Source organism: Carcharhinus amblyrhynchos, chromosome 11, assembly GCF_965287045.1.
Source record: "Carcharhinus amblyrhynchos chromosome 11, sCarAmb.v2.hapA, whole genome shotgun sequence".
Lineage (NCBI taxonomy): Eukaryota > Metazoa > Chordata > Chondrichthyes > Carcharhiniformes > Carcharhinidae > Carcharhinus > Carcharhinus amblyrhynchos.
This window is the reverse complement of record NC_137334.1, coordinates 61,268,458-61,288,758: the sequence shown is the minus strand read 5'-3', so window position 1 is coordinate 61,288,758 and position 20,301 is coordinate 61,268,458. Positions and strand designations below refer to the sequence as shown.

The 20,301-nt window shown below is 42.6% G+C and overlaps 1 protein-coding gene across 1 annotated transcript in view; it reads left to right on the top strand.

Annotated features, from left to right (window-relative positions):
• itgb5 (integrin, beta 5) overlaps window positions 1-19,621 on the top strand; it is a 122,316-nt gene extending 102,695 nt beyond the window's left edge. Inside the window, exons 12-15 of the mRNA XM_080199234.1 lie at window positions 650-750; window positions 5,036-5,155; window positions 12,682-12,848; window positions 15,120-19,621. Of these exons, the coding sequence (XP_080055360.1) occupies window positions 650-750; window positions 5,036-5,155; window positions 12,682-12,848; window positions 15,120-15,215 (484 nt within the window). The 3' untranslated portion in view covers window positions 15,216-19,621. The remainder of the gene's footprint in view (window positions 1-649; window positions 751-5,035; window positions 5,156-12,681; window positions 12,849-15,119) is intronic.
• Window positions 19,622-20,301: the final 680 nt, after the last annotated feature.

Here is a 20,301-nt window from a genome sequence, read left to right as displayed (position 1 = left end):
CAGCTACAGTGTGGGGAAAGACCAGATTAATATATGGTAGATCCATTCAAAAGTCTGATGGCAGCAGGGATGAAGCTGTTCTTGAGTCGGTTAATATGTGATCTTTGGGAAAATGATAGAAAAGTCTAAGGAAGAGGTGGAAGAGAGTATATCCGGGGTGCATTGGATCCTTGATTTTGCAGGCTGCTTTCCAAGAAAGTGGTAGTGTAGACAGAATCAATGCTTGGGAAGCTATTTTGAGTGATGGTTGGACTACGTTCACAGCCCTTTGTAGTTTCTTGCAGTCTTGGTCAGAGCAGGAGCCATACCAAGCTGTATACATCCAGAAAGCATGCTTTCTATGGTGCATCTGTAAAAATTGGTGAGAATTGTAGTGGACATGCCAAATTTCCTTAGCCTCCTACATAAACCATTCTATTAATATCCACATGTTGGTTATCTTTAATCTGTTTGATACCTGTATTCCTGTCCTATTAGAAGATACCTGGACTTAAATTCCAGTATGTACAGGAGTTGTCCTTTCCTTTATTTTGAATATTTGTGTCGAATACAGTACTTCATAAAGCTGTATCGGGCTACTGAGTGCCCTGCTTTATTTTTCACGTTGTGAAAATGAGAAAGAATAATTCTATGTCACTGTTTGTTACAGGGAGTGTATAGAGTGCAGACTGTTTAACTCAGGAAGACTAGCTGACAATCAGACCTGTCAAAAACTCTGCAAAGATGAGATTCTGACAGTGGATGTCCTCAGTAAGTGAAACCTTTCTAATTCCTTTTTGAAAAAGGAAATATGTAATTACTTATAAAGAGTATTGCTGAAAAATAGACATGCTGTTTAAACTGTTCCTCTTACACTCGTCAGGACAGATGTAAGAATGCTAAATTTCATTACTGCATGAGAAAAGGGTGCTGATTTGTTGGCAAGTGAATTCTGATTGGCCAAGATGTTGACCATGGAGAATGCACCAGGGAACTGTATTCCCTAAATTGTAGTTTAAATTCAGAAAAAGGCAAATCACCTCTGGTTGAGGCATTGCCATGGCAATGCACTACAGAACCATTGTCCGCCAAACATCGGATACCAGTTGCCAATGTTAAAGATCTCCCAAGTTATCCCAAATTATTGAAAATCCAGGATCTTAAGTGGGTGCTTAAGGGCTTCATCTCACTACCACTGGTATTAACTAGCAGCGAGCAGGGGACTTGCTATCTGGGTTTCCCAGCAACCTTCTAGGGGTGTCGCTCTTTAAAAGGTATCCTATGCTCAATCAGGAACAGGGGCCCACAGGAAGTTACATCCCTATCCTTGCTGTCAATTCCTGACCCATCTGCCCTCCCAAACCTGTTCCCTTCCTCCTCTCTGTCAACCCCCTTTCTGGGAATCTCATCTCGCCCTTCTTAGAGGATCCATCCCTAATCCTCTGGTTAAGTCACAGTTCAGTACCAGTAGTGGCCACCGCTCCCCGTGTTGCTGGCAGTCCTACAGATCTGCTACCTTTGATTAGCCAGCAATACTCTGAGGCAGGATTTCTGCCCTTTCGAGCCTTAATTCAGCAGGAGGCCTGACACTATGCAGGTAAGTGCTTGTTCATCTCGGAGAAGTGTCAGTTCTCTGGTGGAAAGACAATAGGGGCTCCCACTCTCCAAGCAATGGGTGAGATCCATGTCATCACATAGATTAAGCCCATTGTTGCTGATTTTACTCTAATAGAGCAGGATCGCTTTGCATTTCAAAGTAAATTTCAAAGAAAGAGTAAGTTTACTGTGCAATGGATGAAAGGGCTAAGATAGAGATGCCAGTTCATTCTGTAAGCATGAAATATAATGAAATATTCTAAAACCGATAGTGGATTTATTTAGTTAAGTTAAAATTCAAAATACTTATCAACTTTATAAAGGCAACATTTCCAACTGGGTAATCTACATATGTTTATTATATACAGAATTGGTTGAATAAAACAACTAAGTTTGTTTCACTTCCTACAGATTTTTAATTCAAGGCAGCAATTGACGAAGATAGTAAATGTATAGTGTTTTGATATGTAGCTATTACTATGTTGACTGTTATATTAGTTAGGTGTCAAAGCGTTAGTACCCTCACAATGATATGTCGGAAAATGGTTGAACTACAGTGCAAATTTTACATGAAGATAATCAACGTAAATGAATAAATCAGTAATCTAGCATTTCTTTCTTCCCATTAATGAACTGAGCTGAATTATAAGCTGAGGGCTGGCTCGCCATACTCCAGGGTACATTTCGGGCGGAGTAATCCACCTTTGCTTGTTCAGTTCACAGCGCTTTAATTTTTTGGACGGACTGTTTAAAATGTATTTATTAATGTCACAAGTAGGCTTACATTAACACTGCAGTGAAGTTACTGGCGGTGAAAATTCCCTAGTCGCCACACACAGACAGTGACCCAAGGTGGGAATTGAACCTGGGTCCCTGGCGCTGAGGCAGCAGTGCTAACTGATGTGCCATCGTGCCTCATCTGTGTTGAATCTCAATTAGATATGTGTGCAGAGCTCTCCTGTAACGTGTATAATCTCTAAGTTCTAATTTTCTACTAAATAGAACCTACTTTAGATAACCAATCCTGAATGTGTGATTGATGAATTTGTGTAAGAAGCTAGGATTGCAGTGCTGGAATTTTGGATATTACAGGGGAAGCTGCAGACAAGCTTTGATTCAAAGACAAGGGCCAAATATGCATTGAAACATCTGGAGACAAAGTGCATCTGTAGAAAATGCTACCAGTATTGCACTGTTATTTCCATTTTTGGCTGATTATCACAGAGCTTCCAACCATGCAAGATCTATGATGGTACATCGAAGTCTACCTGTAAATAGAAAAGTTGTGTATAAATCATGAAGAACTATTGGTGATAAAAATGCTGTTGCTGTGCCTCTAGTCATCTTCTTTCAGTGATTAATTAGGAAAGCATAAACTCTTTGTACACACTCCTCCATTGGGTTCAGTTTCACTCTCTATTCTGCAAGAACAACAGCTGCATGGTAAATACAAATGCTATGTTTACCCTGACTTTGCATTTGCTATATTATGTATCCCATATCGTTCACCTCTGAATCTGAAGCACACCTGCACACACACTAATTAATTTGATCTGGCCATGAATGGCCTGATTTTACCATTTTCTTTCTAATGCTAAATCTGGGCGCAATTCAGATCCGACTTAGAAATTTGCTTTCAGGCATCCCTATTAACACTGAGCCTGAAAAAAGAATTGCGTGTCCGAATTGCGCTGTGGGCAGGGCTTATTGTACCCAGAACAGTCGGAGTTCTGAACAGCACATGCGCAGTTAGAAAAAAATTTGAAAAAGCGCGCCTGCGTCAGATCACTCCCAAGCCACAGAAAGCAGGAGCAATGGCCCCCACAGACATCACTGTCCCCCTTATTCCCCCCCCGTTACTGAGACTGATTGCGATCCCTTGCCCCCTTCCCCCACCCACTGATTGCCCCCACAGAGTGGCAGTGAACAACCCCCCTTCCCCACCAGAGATCTATCTGCACCACCTCCCCCCGCCTCCCACCACCCCCCTTGCCAAGATACATCTTACTGCCTTCCTCCCCCTCCCCACCAGAGAATGATCTGGCCTCACTCCCTCCACCACCCCTCTCCCCAACCCCCAGAAGAACATCTGACCCACCTCGTCATTCCTTCCCACCCCTTCACCAGAGAATGATATGGCCCACCTCCCTCCCCCAACCAGATAACGATCGGCACAACACCTCCCCCCCCCCGCAATAAGACAACAATTGCTCCCCCCACCACCAGACAATGATCAGCCCTCCCCTTCCCCCCCCAACCAGACAACAATCTGACCTCACTTCCCTCCCCTCCCCCAGGGAATGATCTGACCCACCTCCCTCCCTGCTCCCCCCGCATCTGAGTCAGAGAGCTGTTGGAAGCACTGAAGTCGACTCTGAAACAGCTGGAGCCCCCGATTCAGACTTTAATTCAGCAGGTCCATTTCGGCGCGATTCCGTATCAGGGAACATGCTGAAATGGGCCTGCTGAATAAAAGTAAAGGGTGAAATGCTGATAGAGTTGGGCAGGCAGTTCATTAATTCAACTTAAAAGCCTGCAAATGCGTTTAAATTGCCGTTGTGTCCATTTTGGGCGCGAATCGCATCACAGCCATCCCCAGGTCTCAGTAAAGTGGCACAGATCATGTTAATGGCCTCACAACCGACTTTACCATGTTTTTGCACCAAGCAATGATAAAATAGGGCCCCAAATGATAGCCTTAAATCCTGACTTCCACCCACTGGTAGAAGCCATTGCTGTTGTGTCAGCATGAGTAGAGTTTGATTTATGTCCAGTGTTACATTTTCTGTGTGGTAGTAAGTCACTCAGAAGGTTTAGCATTGTAAAGAAATTATAAGAATATATATCAAAATGATTACATTATTATAGCGATTGTAATCAGTATCCAGTCTCTGATGTTCAGCCAGCCAGTCGTTTTTGCACCTATGCTCAGCCATCAAGGCAATACTAATACAATTCAAAGGAACTTTATAAAAGGCATACAATTAATAGGAAATGGTTAAAGCACAACTTTAGAAGTTGCAACTCTTTAATGGATCAAATCTGCATTTTAAATAAAAGTGTTTTGTTTTGCAGGAAGCCACTTAATTTGATTGAGATTTACGGTTAGGAATTATGGCATTTCTATTATTGCAGATTTTGCTTTTACATAATACTGCATGCAATTTCCAAAGTGTACCTTGAAAGCCTTATGAATTTCAGACGTTTGCATAGAAAGTCTGTTTCATGCAAATTTGACAAAACTGCAAAGTTGCGCAAAATCTAAAAAAATCATCAGTGATATGTAGAAACTTGTAAAAGGAACATTTTTCTTGTTAAGTGTAATTAGATAGTTGATGCCCTTTGGCTCTGTGCTTCACAGAAAATAATGGCGCTTTTCAGCCTGTCCCGTTTTGTTGGAGGTGTAGAAGTGGAGCTGGCTCCTACCACTGGCCTAAATATTGTTCCCATCTTTCTCTAGAAACAGATGATCAGGATGCAGTTCTGTGCTTATATAAAACTGAAAATGACTGTGTCATGAGGTTTACTTATTCAGAACATGTCAGTGGAAAATCTGTCCTTACTGCGTTGAAGGAACCAGGTAAGTATGTTTACTTTGTTAATTGTCTCTCTCCCAAGCAGACTCAATTTTGTTTCCTCTCACTCATTCACGCATACTTGTGTTCTCACTCTATCGCACAACACAGACCCTACATGCTTCTGGTCAATCCTCTCTGTCTCAGTATTTCTTATGCTGTTTCATTATATTGAGTTTGCTGCTAAATATGAAAATACGTCAGGCAGGAAAATCTGAAGTATGTACTATATAAAGTGTGTATGTATATAGATATATATAAAAATAACAGTGGTAAATTCATAGCATATCACCACTGTAAAGCGACATCTCCTGATTTTCTTTATTCACTTGATTGAACTTTTCCAGAGTTGCATTGATCAAATGTCGTTTTTGTTATTCTGCTGTACTTACTGCTTGTGTAATTGATATCATGTGCATTCATTTTGGAAAACCTTTCAAATTTAAAAGCAAATAAATATAAAATGATTCATTTTCAGTTTGCTGAATGTCATGGTTCAAAACTTAATTCATAACTTGAGCATAGGATCAAAATTGGCACAGTGCTGATGAAGTGCTGTTCTTGAAGACACACCCTTGTTTGGGAGGATTTTTTAAGCATGGCATAGCCAGACCCACAAAAAAGTACATTATCTGATCATCCCTCTCAATGTTGTTCATCAGATCTTGCAAAGCATAGAAAAGTACTTTCAAAAGCACAAAAAACAAATATTTGTGTTGAATTTTCGATATTAGTGTGGAAAATTGTTTGCAGGCATACCTCACTGTGATTTTTTTTGGCTATCGTAAGAAGTTAAAAAAAATTAATCCGTGCTTCTCCAGTGTCTCAATTGATGTATGAATCAGAGCTATCATATGAAAAGGAGCCATAGAACTCTAACCGATTCCAAGTACAATCCACATTTTGTGTCATAAGCTAATTTCAGCTCATTATGGGGCAATACAGTTAGCTCCAGCAGCCATAAATTAAGCAGCTGAAAAGACAACTACGGCTTCCATTCTGCAGTGACTCTAGCCGGAAAGTGCCTGCATATGTATGTGAGTTAAGGACAGAAAGTAACTTGGTTCAGTGCCAGGGATCAGTGTTCAGTGATTGCTGAAAGAAGGAACAAGTTATATAATATTCAATTTGTTCAGTGCACACTGTTTACTTTTCAAGCTTGGCTACATGCTTGACCACACGTCATCTCGTACTTCACCAAAACCTCCAAGGGATGGTGGAGCTTTCACTGCCCAGTCCCATCTTACAAAGAACAACCCAGCACGGGAAACAGGCCCTTCGGCCCAACGAGCCTGCGCCGCCGCATCACCCTACACCTATTCTACCCTGCGTGTCTCCGAATGGAACCCCTAACTTAGCCAGATTCAGGGGAGAATAGTGTCAATTTGGTAAACCAATCAGCCTAAGAGCACATCTTTGGGGTGTGGGAGGAAACCGGAGCGCCCGGAGGAAACCCACGCAACCACAGGGAGAATGCACAAACTCCCACAGACACAGGCCCAAATCCATGTATCTGCACAGCCAGCAGTGCTAGTCTAACATTTCTACCTTTCTATCCTCACCAAAAACTATATACGCTCCTCCCTTCACATCCTTTCTTACTTGCTTGGTCCTGCCATCTCACATAACATTGATCACCAATAAGGATGTCACTAATCATGCGCATCTCCCTGGCCATCTTCAGTTCTTCATCCTTCAGCCTCCAACACTAGAGAAAATATTTTCATCCTAGCTCCTTCATTAAGACACTTTCATGCTCCTAACTCCCTCTACCCTGATCCTCTAATGTCAGGATAGCACTGCTTCTGTTTACCTCCTCAACAAATCCTCGCTTTGTCTTCAGTGCTTTTATCTTTATCAAATGTATCACTGTTTTGCTAAGTGACTCATTGAGCTGGATTTGATATCCACCGCTGCTATGTTTGAAGGTGGGGAGACTTGTAAAATGCAGCACATGGCTTTCCAACTGCCTTCCTCCCCACCCCCGACTATCTCCCATTTTACAGGGGACAGGGGAGGCCTCAGACAGCCTGTCTGACCTTGGGCCTATTGAGGCCCTTAAATAGCCAATGCATCTTAAGCACCTCCTTCCACCTCATCACTATTTTACTCATGGCAGGAGGAAGCCCAAACCAAATGGCAGCTTTTACTGCATTGGACAATGGGAGGAGAGTGATTTCTTTTGTGGGTCCCTTCTCTCCATCTGATGTACCATATCTTTAAGGTCATACCACTACTCTAACCCTCACCCACCTCAGTTTCTAAAACCCAGTCTTCCACCTCCTTCACTGCTTAGCCACCCAGGCCCTACCAACACCCTGCCCTTAAATTTAATCTGGCTCCAGAATCTTCTTTTGTTCGGAGATTGCCTGCAGTCCCAGCAGTGATGACTGCACAAACATGGCGTTGCTGGGACCACAGAGCTGCTGGCTAATCAGATTGGCCTACTGCTGTCTAAGGCAGGACCTCCTCCCTCGATGGAAGTGTATGTCACACCCAAACCCAATTAACACTGTGCCCAGCATAAAGTGGCTACAGGATAATTGGCTTTTTGGTGGGAAGGCTCTCAACTGACTTTTTAGTCAAGGGTCGGTGTAGAAATATAGCTCCATGTAAATTCCAGCCCATTGTCCCCTATCAACGTTGATCCCTGGGTGCAGCTTCTACAAGCTGCAGAATTAGACAGATTTAATACACAACTGTTCTCATCATCCGCCACATTCAAAGTCAACTATTATTGTACCTTCATGGTACAAATATTCATACCACTCTAGGATCATTCTGGAATGTAAGGACAATTCTCAATTAATTTTCCCCAATGATAAATCACATCCAAAAAAAACCTTTTCCCTGCCTTCTCTATCTTCAGCTGCAACATTAAATTTAAATAGTTCTTTAACTCTAATATCGAGGTGATTCATCCATTAATCTTCATCACCTCTTTCCCATCACCCAACCTTGTATCTCACCTCTCTATAATCCTTCATTCACCTTATTTTGACTACTCCTTCATTATTCCTTTAATTTTCTCCCCACATTATCCCTGATGATTCAGTCAGCTTCTAACCCTACATCAGATCCCTTTGTCAACCTTCCTAATTTATATGCTTACTGACATTCCTCCCTTTGCAAAGGCAATGTGCCTTTATTCTTTAACAATTATAGTTATTGCCCTCCATCATTACCCATCGTCTTAGGTTGCTACCGCTTCTCTTTAATTGTTTTTTTCTACTCCTGTCATCAACATCAAATTCGATATTTGCTGCCCATTCAAACCTGATTGAATTCCTCCAGCCCAGTTTCCAAAACATAGTGATCATGATCACCCTGGTCAAATTCATTCATTTTGTGTGGTTACCTTATCTTTCCTTATCATCTTCAATATCTCTATTGTGTATCACGCCATTGTCCTCCACTGGCTCTCCTCCATTGGACTGCCCCTGTGAGGTTCTCACTCGCATTTTGCAAATTTTCAGGAGAATGTTCAGCAGTGGCTTCCTGAGCTATTTCTACAAAATAATTTTGGAGATCTAACCTCTTTGGCTTCCCCCCTTTCATCATTTACATTGTCCCTTCAATTACATGACGTTTAGGCATATGGGTCCCTTCCATATTAATGCTGACAATATCCCAATTCAGTTACTCTCACTCCTTCCCTAGAACCCAAAACAATCTCTGTTCTGTCAGAACACCTTTCTGACATTAAGATAATTCTGGCGGATGAGCCAGACTTTTATGCAACTGCATAATGGAAAGATTAAGCCAAGGCTTTGGGTCCACACTAAAAACACTACTTTGCCACCAACTCCTTTTTTCTCCCTTTATCCCTGCTGAAGCCTAATACATAGTCATATTTGACCCAGGTCTGAGGTTCAAACCCCATAACTGTTCTTTACCAAAAATACTTCCACTTTTGAAGCCCATTTCTTCAAGAAATCCCTCACTAACCTCTCTTAACCCCTTCACAAAGAATCAGAACCCATACCTCTTACAACCTGTAAAGCAGCTTTTGAGGTTTAGCAGTTTTAAAAGTGCTAAATAGGATAAAGTTGTAATTTTTCTAAATATTTGTTATTGCCAACAATGCTCTGAACATAAGAACATAAGAAATAGGAGCAGGAGTTGGCCAACTAGCCCTTCGAGCCTGCCCCGCCATTCAATAAGATCATGGCTGATCTGTCGTGGCTCAGTTCCACTTTCCCGTCCTCTCCCCATAACCCTTAATCCCCTCTCCTATCAAAAACCCATCAACCCGCGTCTTAAAAATATTTAGCGAGGCAGCCTCCACCACTTCAATGGGCAGAGAATTCCAGAGATTCACCACCCTTTGAGTGAAGAAGTTCCTCCTCAACTCTGTTCTAAACCGCCCCCCCTTTATCTTGAGGCTATGCCCCCTAGTCCTACTATCCTTTCTGAGCGGGAAGAGTCTCTCCACCTCTATCCTATCCATCCCATTCATCATCTTATACGTCTCAATGAGATCTCCTCTCATTCTTCTAAACTCTAACGAGTACAAGCCTAATCTATTCAGCCTCTCCTCATAGCTCAACCCCCTCAACTCCAGCATCAGCCTAGTAAACCTCCTCTGCACTCCCTCCAAGACTAAAATATCCTTGCGTAAGTACAGCGCCCAAAACTGCACACAGTACTCCAGCTGTGGCCTCACCAATGCCCTATACAGCCGCAGCAAGACCTCCCTACTTTTATATTCAATCCCCCTTGCGATGAAGGCCAGCATCCCATTCGCCTTCCTGACCACCTGCTGCACTTGCAAGCTGGGTTTTTGCGACTCACGCACAAGGACCCTGAGGTCCCTCTGCACCGTCGCCTGCTGCAGTTTTTCTCCACGTAAGTAATAATCCTTCCTACCATTATTCCTACCAAAGTGGACCACCTCGCACTTGCCAACATTAAATTCCATTTGCCATTTCCTGGCCCATTCGCCCAGCCTATCTAGATCCTTCTGTAGACTCTCCCCACCCTCCGCACAATTTGCCTTTCCACCAATTTTGGTGTCATCAGCAAATTTTGACACCCTACACTCGGTTCCCTCCTCCAGATCATCTATATAAATGGTAAATAGCTGAGGCCCCAGCACCGACCCCTGAGGCACCCCACTAGTCACCATCCGCCAATCCGAATAGCACCCATTGACCCCCACTCTCTGCCTCCTATTTGACAACCAATCCTCTATCCACGCTAACACCCTACCCCCAACTCCATGCCCCCTGACCTTCTGTAATAACCTCTTGTGAGGTACCTTGTCAAACGCCTTCTGAAAATCCAGAAAGACCACATCCACCGGCTCTCCTCTATCCACCGCCCTAGACACATCCTCATAGAACTCCAGTAAATTTGTCAGACACGACTTCCCTTTAAGGAAACCGTGCTGCGTCTGCTCTATCAAGTAGTTCCCCTCAAGATGCCTCGCTATTTCCTTCTTGATGACGGATTCTAATATTTTACCTACAACAGACGCTAAACTAACAGGCCTATAATTCCCTGCCTTTTGCCTGGCACCCTTCTTAAACAACGGTGTAACATTAGCCATTTTCCAATCTTCCGGCACTTCCCCGGAATCCAGTGACGTCTGGAAAATAACCACCAAGGCATCCACTATCACCTCCGCCATTTCTTTCAGGACCCTCGGATGCATTCCATCCGGTCCTGGGGACTTGTCCACAATCAGCCCCTCCAGTCTGTCGAGCACCACCTCTCTAGCAACAGTAATGTCATCAAGACCCTCCAGTCCTACCACCTTTCCATCTCTAACATCCGGCAAATTATTCACGTCCTCCTCCGTGAAGACCGAAACAAAAAAGTTATTCAAGACCTCCGCCATATCCCCATCCCCTAACACTAAGTCCCCCTTCTCATCCACTAAGGGACCAACGTTCACCCTAGCCAGCCTCTTCCTTTTTATATATTTATAAAAACTCTTGCTATCCTTTTTTATATTAAGCGCTAGCCCAGCTTCATAGTTTCTCCTACCCTTCTTTATCAACTTCTTTGTCAATCTTTGTTGACATTTAAACCTCTCCCAATCCTCTTCTCGCCCACTACTCTTAGCTACTCTAAACGCCTCCGCTTTTAATTTAACACTTTCCTTCACCTCCTTCGTTATCCACGGCTTATTACCTCTCCTCCTACGGTCCTTTTTGACCATCGGAATAAATCTCCTTAAAGATCCTCCACTGCTCCTCAGCAGACCTACCTTCCAACGCGCTCCCCCAGTCCACATTCGCCAATTCTTCTCTCATCCTACCGTACTCCCCTCTGTTCAAACAAAGGACGCGTGTCCGGGAACCCACTTTCTCCTCCTCCATCTGCACCAGAAACTCCACCATACAATGATCATTCTCCCCAAGAGGATCCTTCACCGCAAGTTCCCTAATTCTACCCGCCTCATTACATAGCACCAGATCCAAGATAGCTCGCTCCCTCGTCGGATCCAACACACACTGTTCCAGGAAACTATCCCGGCAGCATTCCAAGAACTCCTCCTCGAGCCCACCGCATCCAACATGGGTCGACCAATCAATATGCAGATTGAAATCCCCCATAACTACGGCCGTCCCATTCCTGCACACTGCACTTATTTGCGCGTTAACAGCCCGCCCCACCTCCCGATCATTATTGGGGGGCCTATAGACGACACCCACCAGCGTCTTCCTCCCTTTGCTGTTCCTAATCTCTACCCACAACGATTCCACCTTCTGCTCCTTGGCTCCAATATCATCCCTCACTACCACCCTGATGCTATCCTTAATCAGCAGAGCTACGCCCCCCCGCTTTTCCCTCCTGCCTATCCTTCCTAAACACTTGATACCCCTGGACATTCAGCTCCCAGTTCCTGTCACCTTGCAGCCACGTCTCCGTAATGGCCACCAGATCATATCCATTTGTGTCGATCTGCGCCACCAACTCATCCACTTTATTCCTAATGCTTCGCGCATTCAGATAAAGCACCTTCATCCCAGCCTTCACCTGGACCTTATTTGCTGGAACGCCACCAACCATACTCATGCCCCTTACTCCCTCTATTATTGGGACATCCTCGGCCTCTATCCTTACCTGTACCGTCTCCTTAACTTTAGACCCCGTAATGTCACCTACCCTCACACCCTCACCCCCCCAATTAGTTTAAAGCCCTGTCTACAGTCCTCTTTACACGATTAGCCAGCACTCTGATCCCAGCACGGTTCAGACCAACCCCATCCCACCTGAACAGGTCCCACCTACCCCAATACTGGTGCCAATGCCCCATAAATTCAAACCCATTCCTCCCACACCAATCCCTGAGCCACCCATTCACTTCCTTAACCTTATCAACCCTACGCCCGTCTGCACTCAGTTCAGGCAGTAGCCCAGAGATGACCACCTTGTCGGTTCTACTTTTCGGTTCCTAACTCTGTAAGGAAGTGTTCCAAAAATAAATTGAATGTTTTTTTGCATGGAGTTTGAATTCTGCATTTGCAGAATGAGCTAGATCATTCATCCTTTTATTTACTGAATTGTTCTCATTTTACAGAATGTGCGAGTGAAACTGATCCAGTAACTGTATTGTTAGCAGTGGTTGGTAGTATTTTGGCAGTGGGCATTGCCTTGCTTGCCATTTGGAAACTGATTGTCACTATTCATGACAGGCGAGAATTCGCCAGGTTTCAGAATGAAAGATCCAGAGCCCGATACGAGATGGTAAGATTTTTGTTAAGCTACGTTTAATTACTGCAGAATTGCGACAGAAATCATTGAGCCAATAATATATTGGCAGGCACCCAATGACTTTCAAACAGAGGAGCCTGAGTTATAAAATACTCCTGCAGTACAAGCTTAGAATTCACTGTTGTAATTTTCCTGTTCCATCGCATCAGGTTCACGTTAAATTTTCACAGTTAAGATCATACTTCACGAAAAATTAGATGATGGAAATTTCCCCCAAATATAGACGGCAATTCTCCCATTCCGCTACGCTAATTTTCCAGCGCAGCAAGTGGGAAGAATTGTGTAGCAGGCGATTTGCGGGTTTCACTAGCATCTCCCAGTGCCGAATTTCCGGCATGGTCTGCTCCATGCCAGAAATTGGTGGGGAAGTGGAGCTAGTATTTAAAGGATATTTTACATATCATTTAAGTATCATTAGTGGGCCAGGACTGAATTCTTTGGACCCACTAGCCCTTCTCACCCCGCCGGTGTGTTTTACTCCAGTGGAGTTTAGAGTAGCTCCCACCTTTCAATGAGCTAGTGGCCTGACCCCCAGTGAAAGGGGACAACCGGGGGACCCCCAGGGGATTGGGCGGTGGGGGTGGGGTGTTGTCCTCGGGACATGGGCACCCTGGCAGTGTCAGCCTGTGCCCCTGGCATTGTCCAAGGGGCAAAGTGCCCATGTCATGGGTGGGGCCTAGGGGTGGGGTCTATTGGGGAGGGACTTAGGATGGAGAGCCTAGGGGCCAATCAGTGGAGGTAGTGGGAGTCCCACTGCCACTCTGCATTTGGATTGATGAGGGTGATTTATTTGTCTCTCACCTTCACCTTGGAATGTTGCCTTTCATTTTTAAGCAATTTGCTCTGCCTCAAATTTCAAAATTCCAGTCAGTTCAAAGTTGAAAAATCAATATTTCAAAAAGAAAGGGACATAGCATTGTCACAATGTGTATACGGCCTTGGTTTGATTACACTTGTAATACAGTGCACAGTTCTGATACCTATGTTATAAAAATGATATGTGGAGTTACTAGAGTCAGTTCAAAAAAGATTCACAAAACTGTGACCAGACTGAGGAATTGTGACCATCATTAAAAAAGTACAGAGTTAAGGCTCTTTTTTCTGGAAAAGGGGTAATCTGATAGAAGCCTATTATAGAGGAGTTTGATAGGGTAAACATAGAGACGATACCTTCATTTGTAGGGGACCAAACTAACAGCCAAAAGAATAAGATAGTCACTAATAAGTTCAGTATGGAACTCAGGAGTAACTTCTTTCCGCAAAGAGTGGTAAAGGTATGGAATGTGCTACCACAAGGAGTAATTGGGGTAAATGATGCATTTAAAGAAAGCTCGATAAGCACATGTGGGGGATTAGATAGGGTTAGATGAAGAGGAATGGGAGGAAGCTCAAATTAATAAGAAGCAAATCTAATATGACCCAAATTGTTTTCTGTATCACATTTATCACATTACACTTGTGTGTAATGTAGAATACAATCTGGATTACATTTCACCTGGCACTGATTGGTCTCAGTGTCGATTTTTAATGGATCTGATTCATGATTTCTGATGTGGGTATGCCGGCGTTGGACTGGCGTAAACACAGTAAAAAGTCTGACAACACCAGGTTTTAGTCCAACCGATTTATTTGATAATAGACTCACAAGCTTTCGGGTTAGTCCCTTCGTCAGGTGAATGGAGAGTTCTGGCCTCAGACAGAGCATATAAAGCACAGACAGTTTAGAGATTACTGATTAGAATGCGAATCGCATTCTAATCAGTAATCTCTAAACTGTCTGTGCTTTATATGCTCTGTCTGAGGCCAGAACTCTCCATTCACCTGACGAAGGGACTAACCCGAAAGCTTGTGAGTCTATTATCAAATAAATCGGTTGGACTAAAACCTGGTGTTCTCATGATTTCTGCACAGAGCTAACATCAGGGGGCTATCTTCAGCAAGCACTTCTGCAAACTAGAAGTGTCACAAGAGGGTGAGGAGAGCACAAATGGACTGGTCACAAACCAGGGTACTTTTTTGAACATGGGAGGAGCTCCACTGGGCCCATAAAATTAATCATTTCCTTGACCTTGGAATTCATGGTCGGTTGATAATCGGACACCTAGTAGTTGAAAGTCAACCATACTAAATGCAATCACACAAGTGCTATTTAATTTGGTTATGCAGCAGTTTTGGTGCAACAAACTGAATATAATTCAACTTTACTAAGCTCTCAATGCTAACCCTCACTGTTTTTCCTTTCAGGCAACCAACCCACTGTACAGACAACCCATAACCACTCATACTGTGGAACTTCTTTCAACAATGCATAACAAATCTTACAATGGTATAGTTGACTGAACTGGAAGTAGAACTGCAGTGGTAACTGTGCCATCAGTTAACACCTGACTGGGATTGCATCACTGAATCTGGCAACTGGAAACTGCCTTTCTTCCTCGGGCAGGCAAGACTGAAATTATTGAATACTGCAGAAGCAAAACTTGGTACTAGGCATCTGCCTGACTTAGAGAAAACATCTTAGCAGTGTGTGCTTTGGACTGTTGACTATTGTCCTTGCAGAAGAAAATATTTCATTGTGTTTATTGCTTAGTTATGGGATGACGGAGATTCAAGTTGCAACCTTTTTCAGGGCAGGTAACTTTTACAAAAAAATCACCTTTTGTTTGATACAAAGTTATAATGCTTGGGATTTTTACAGCTTTTTTATGACTAAGTTGATTACATTAATTCCCTGATAAATGTTTTTGGCATAAAAAACTATTGAGTAGTTAATGCATGGCATCCCTGAATTGAGTAGAAATAGGCAATTTTAGAATACCTATATCTACTTCCACAGAAATTTAATGATGCAGGTAACATAAATCTGATTGTAGAGATATTGGGGTCGTTTTCACTGGTTCTGCCAGGAGAAAATAGTGCAGTAGCACCCTAAAATGGCAGGGGACACTTACTACGATGCCAAGTTCCAACACATGGATCATCTGCCTAATCTTTATACTGTGCAAGAATCCAATGCTATACCCCAATTGTCATTTTAGGATAGTACTGGACGGAGTGTGTAGTTTGTAAATTCCACCCAATATCTTATGATGAATCCAGCAGGTAAATTTAAATTTGTCTTTGTGGAGCTATGAGATACCGCACTTGGCAAAAGTGACTTGGGATGCTATCGCACATGGTTCCTTTACAAATAACCCTCCTCCCTGCTCCTTTCAGTGTTGTACCTACTGCATTGAAGGCCAGTCAGAATCTCCAACATTGCAGTGGCTCAGAGCCATTGGGCAACCCCAAGGCATTCATTTTTTTGCTTATAGCCTGCTGGCACTATGCTAACCAAGCCCAACCCTCAAAATGGACCTTGTCTCTTGTGAGGTCCACTGCCCAGACAGTGGCCCAAACCTACCCATAGTCATAATCTACCCCATTGTGCCATGCCTGTTCCATGCCTGGGCTACTGATGCAAAATACCGACACTATGTAATTTTAACTAGTTAAAGAGTTTGTAGATTTTTATTCATTACAATGCTGATGATAACATTTTCAGAATTTTATGAAAGATTGCTAACTGTGTCACATTCTGCTATTAATGAGAAAGTTATGTTGTTTGGTTCTTCTACACATGAGAAACAGCATGGATAACACTGTGCTATTAAAGTGCCCTGGAAGAGGTTATATGATGGTGACAAACACTGTCCTGTACTTTTTGAAATATTTTTATAGTCCGGCTATGCAGCATCTTATGTTTGTAAAATGATTTTAGCTTTAAGGATTGCACTTTGAAAAAATATTGCAGTTAACTGGACATCACTAATACCATGTGGAGGTCCAATTTTATTGATATTACAATCCTACAGTCTCTCCTTATATAAATGTACCTTCAATAAACCGAAGGTGTTGGTGCGGTACAGATAATGCAGTCGTTTGACCATTGATGTGGCCTGAATCAATATGTTTATTCTTAAGGAATGTCAAAACTTGTAAAGGCGAAGCAGCAATTATCATTTTACCAGGCCTAACTAAAGATACCCAAGAAAGGAATTGTTGCCTAAAGCTAACCATAATCCCATGAGAAGTGTTGTAATTGTTCAACATAGTTAGTTTTATATATCTTTTGGGAGGGTATTTGGTTCAAGCTGATTTTGAAGTATCACGTTCTCTCTGATTGCCTGTCATTTATGACACAACTGTAGTAAATCAATGGCACACAACCTGAAAACTAAATATAGTTTGAAGCATGAAATAAGATTGAAACTTCATCTCCCATCTAATCTAAATAAATGTAAAATCTTCATGTAATCCTATTGTTAGCAATAAAAACAGAAAACGCTAGAATAGCTAAACAGAGCTGGCAGCATCAGACAAAGGACAGTCAAATGGACGTAAAATACTAGCTTGTTTCTCTCTATGCACGTGCTGCTGGACCCCCCCCAGCAAAACAACAAAACCATTGGGGTGCACAGTTTTTTGCAGGCATCAGCCCTTTCCAACACATACAGGGGGATCCTCTTCCAGGGCGCTGCCCAAAGGACCCATTCTGGCAGTACCAACCTGTGCCAGGGCACTGCCCAGGTATGTCCGTCTCCTGTCAGGGAGTATTCTTAACTTGGCAGTCCTGTGGATCCCATCAACCGCAATCCGTATTCCCAAACCTGTTTTGAATGTCGATGATGTTACAGTATTCTGAGAGAGGATATTGTGGAGGGTAGGTCCTTTAAACATTAAAATATATTTAAGTAGGAGCAGAAACCTCAATACTAAATTGGCAGGGGGTGGATAAAATTGGGAAATGTAATTTTTGCTGGCAATAATTGTGTTTCCCAAAAAAAAACAATTTGTGGGCGTGATCTTACCGGCTGTTCACGCCACACTCTCACTGCAGCAAGGGTCAAAGAATTTAACACCCAGCCAAATCTCAGTTCACTGCAGTGGGATGGGAAAATCCTGCTTGCCTTGCCGTTTTCTCTGACAACGAACTCAAGGTGAAAATCGCCTCTTATGATTCTGTACTGTTTTACTTCTGTTTCCATTTGTCCAATTGTTCTTTGCATTACCACAATTGGTTCACTCCAACATTCTCGGTCACACTTATCATACGAATATCATTTAGTAAATTGTTTTCCAATTATCCTTTTTTCTCGACATATACAAAATTTGTGATCTAAAATATTTTTTAAAGACTTTAGGATTATACAACGGAGCAAGCGGCCATTTAACCCATTGTGCTAGTGTTAGTTGTTTGAAAGAGTTATTTCATTTGTCCCACTGTCCTGGACTAGTCACTATAGCCCTCCAAATCTTTCCTTCTCATAAATCTATCCAATTCCCTTTTGAAAGTTACTATTGAATCTATTTCCCCTCCTTCAGGCAGAGAAAGATTTGCTTAAAACATTTACAATATTAAATATAAATTTGGAGAAAATATTGGAAAAATATATTGTTAAAATGTTTTTGCACCATCTATCAGTGCTTAGGAAAAGTAACAATTTATGGGTGTGATCTTACCGGTTGTTCATGCCATGGTCCCGCTGCAGCGAGAGTCAAAGAATTTGGCGCCCAGCCAAATCTCTATGCACTGCAGTGGGGTGGGAAAATCCCACTGGTGTGTAACCTTCCAGCCTAAAACTTTACTTACTACTCCTAGTAAGTGACATTACTGTTATCCTGCGTCATTAGAACCCAGGTCTTAATTGTTCTTGTTACCAAATTACTCAGCTTAAAACATTTCTTTGTTGGTCTGGCATGTTGTACCTTGCTTATCTCCTGTACTGTTATCTCCTGGCAAAGGCTTTCAATTCCACTGAATGTTGTAAGCACACAAAACAATTTCCACAGTGGACTGTACTTGCCAGCTCAGTGTGGTGTCTGGAACATTTACTTCTTGGACTTAATCCTCTCATCACTGTGTTCAATGGGAATTGACTTACGGATTGTAAAGGTGCACTGGCATGTCGTGAAATGATTAAGTTGTGAAAATATTCATCACCCTATTAAGCTAGAGGGCAACATTTGACTTTTCTGGAATTGGGATTTCAATCTAGCCTGACAGAAGATCCCCTCTTTGCTGCATGTTAGGAACACATGTGAACACAGTCTGAATGGATGTAGAAATTAGCAGGTTGGAGCCAAGCAGAATTAGCTTTAACCACTTTCCTATCTGTCCCTATAACCCTTGACTGCTTGTCTATCAAAAAGCTATAATGTAGCCTTCAATAAATTAAATGATGACTAGGAATTATCACTGGAATTCTACCACTCTGCTCGCCACAGGATTCAGAGTGAGCGAGGGGCAGTCAAAGGAAAGGTCCACAGACCTCGAGTGGGATTTTCCAGTCTCAGGTCGAGTCAGGTCATAAAATCCTGCCCTACATCTATCAGAAGTAATACCACAGATTTAGCCTGGGGGAGGTCTCACTGTAGATGCAATGAAATCACATGATTTTAGTTCACACAAGGCTGTTCCACTTGGCAAATCAATACTCAACCAGCTACTTGTTTAAGACACGTTTGTCCGCAGTATCATTGACAAGAATAACCGCATAATGGTCTTGACTTCAGTGTGAGGATGTCCTCCCCTGTTTAGTGTGAAATGATGGCTATGCTAAATGAAAGAAACTCAAATGAGGATAAATTCAGAAACCAAAAACAGCATCAATGAGGCAAGACAGCCATCATGTTAACAAAATTGTATACCATCACTATCTGTAACTTTATGACTCTACACATCTACCATCCTTCCTTTACATCAAGCTGGAAGACCAATGAGGATTATAAATGGGCCAATAGTATCACCAGGCTTACATTAGAATGAAGCACTAATCTAGTCAAGTTTCTATAAAGATAACCTATATACACCCAAAGCAGCATGGCATTGACAGAGTCAAGCAGTTCCTTAACCAAGAGATGAAACCAAAGCTCTATTGCTTTACTGATGGATAATCAGGAAACTAATGGAAGGGGGAGAAGGTTTCATGATCATTCCTATTCTCAACTATAATACTTTAGCAAAGGACAAAGCTGAAGTATTTACAATCAACGTATCAAGTGGATACTTTTATTCAGTCCTTTCCTGAGATATTGCCAGGTAGTGATCAGGTTTCTTTGGCCTTGTTTGTTCCGAATTCATGGACTCCACAGTTAATGACATGAAGATAGGATAGGAAAATGGAACACAGGTATAACATCAATCACTATCTTATTGAGTAGCACAGCAGGTTCAAGGGGCCATATGGCCTATTCCTGCAACTGTTTCTATGTTTTTGCAGGTGCCAGTGGAGAAGTCATTAAAAGCTAGTGGCAGATACACAAAATATAAATAAGACTAATGGAATGTCACCTTTTATCTCAGGAGGTCTGGAATAAAAAGGGCTACAAGTTATTATAAACACCTCTGGTTAGACCAGAAATATTGTGACTGCAAGAGCAAATC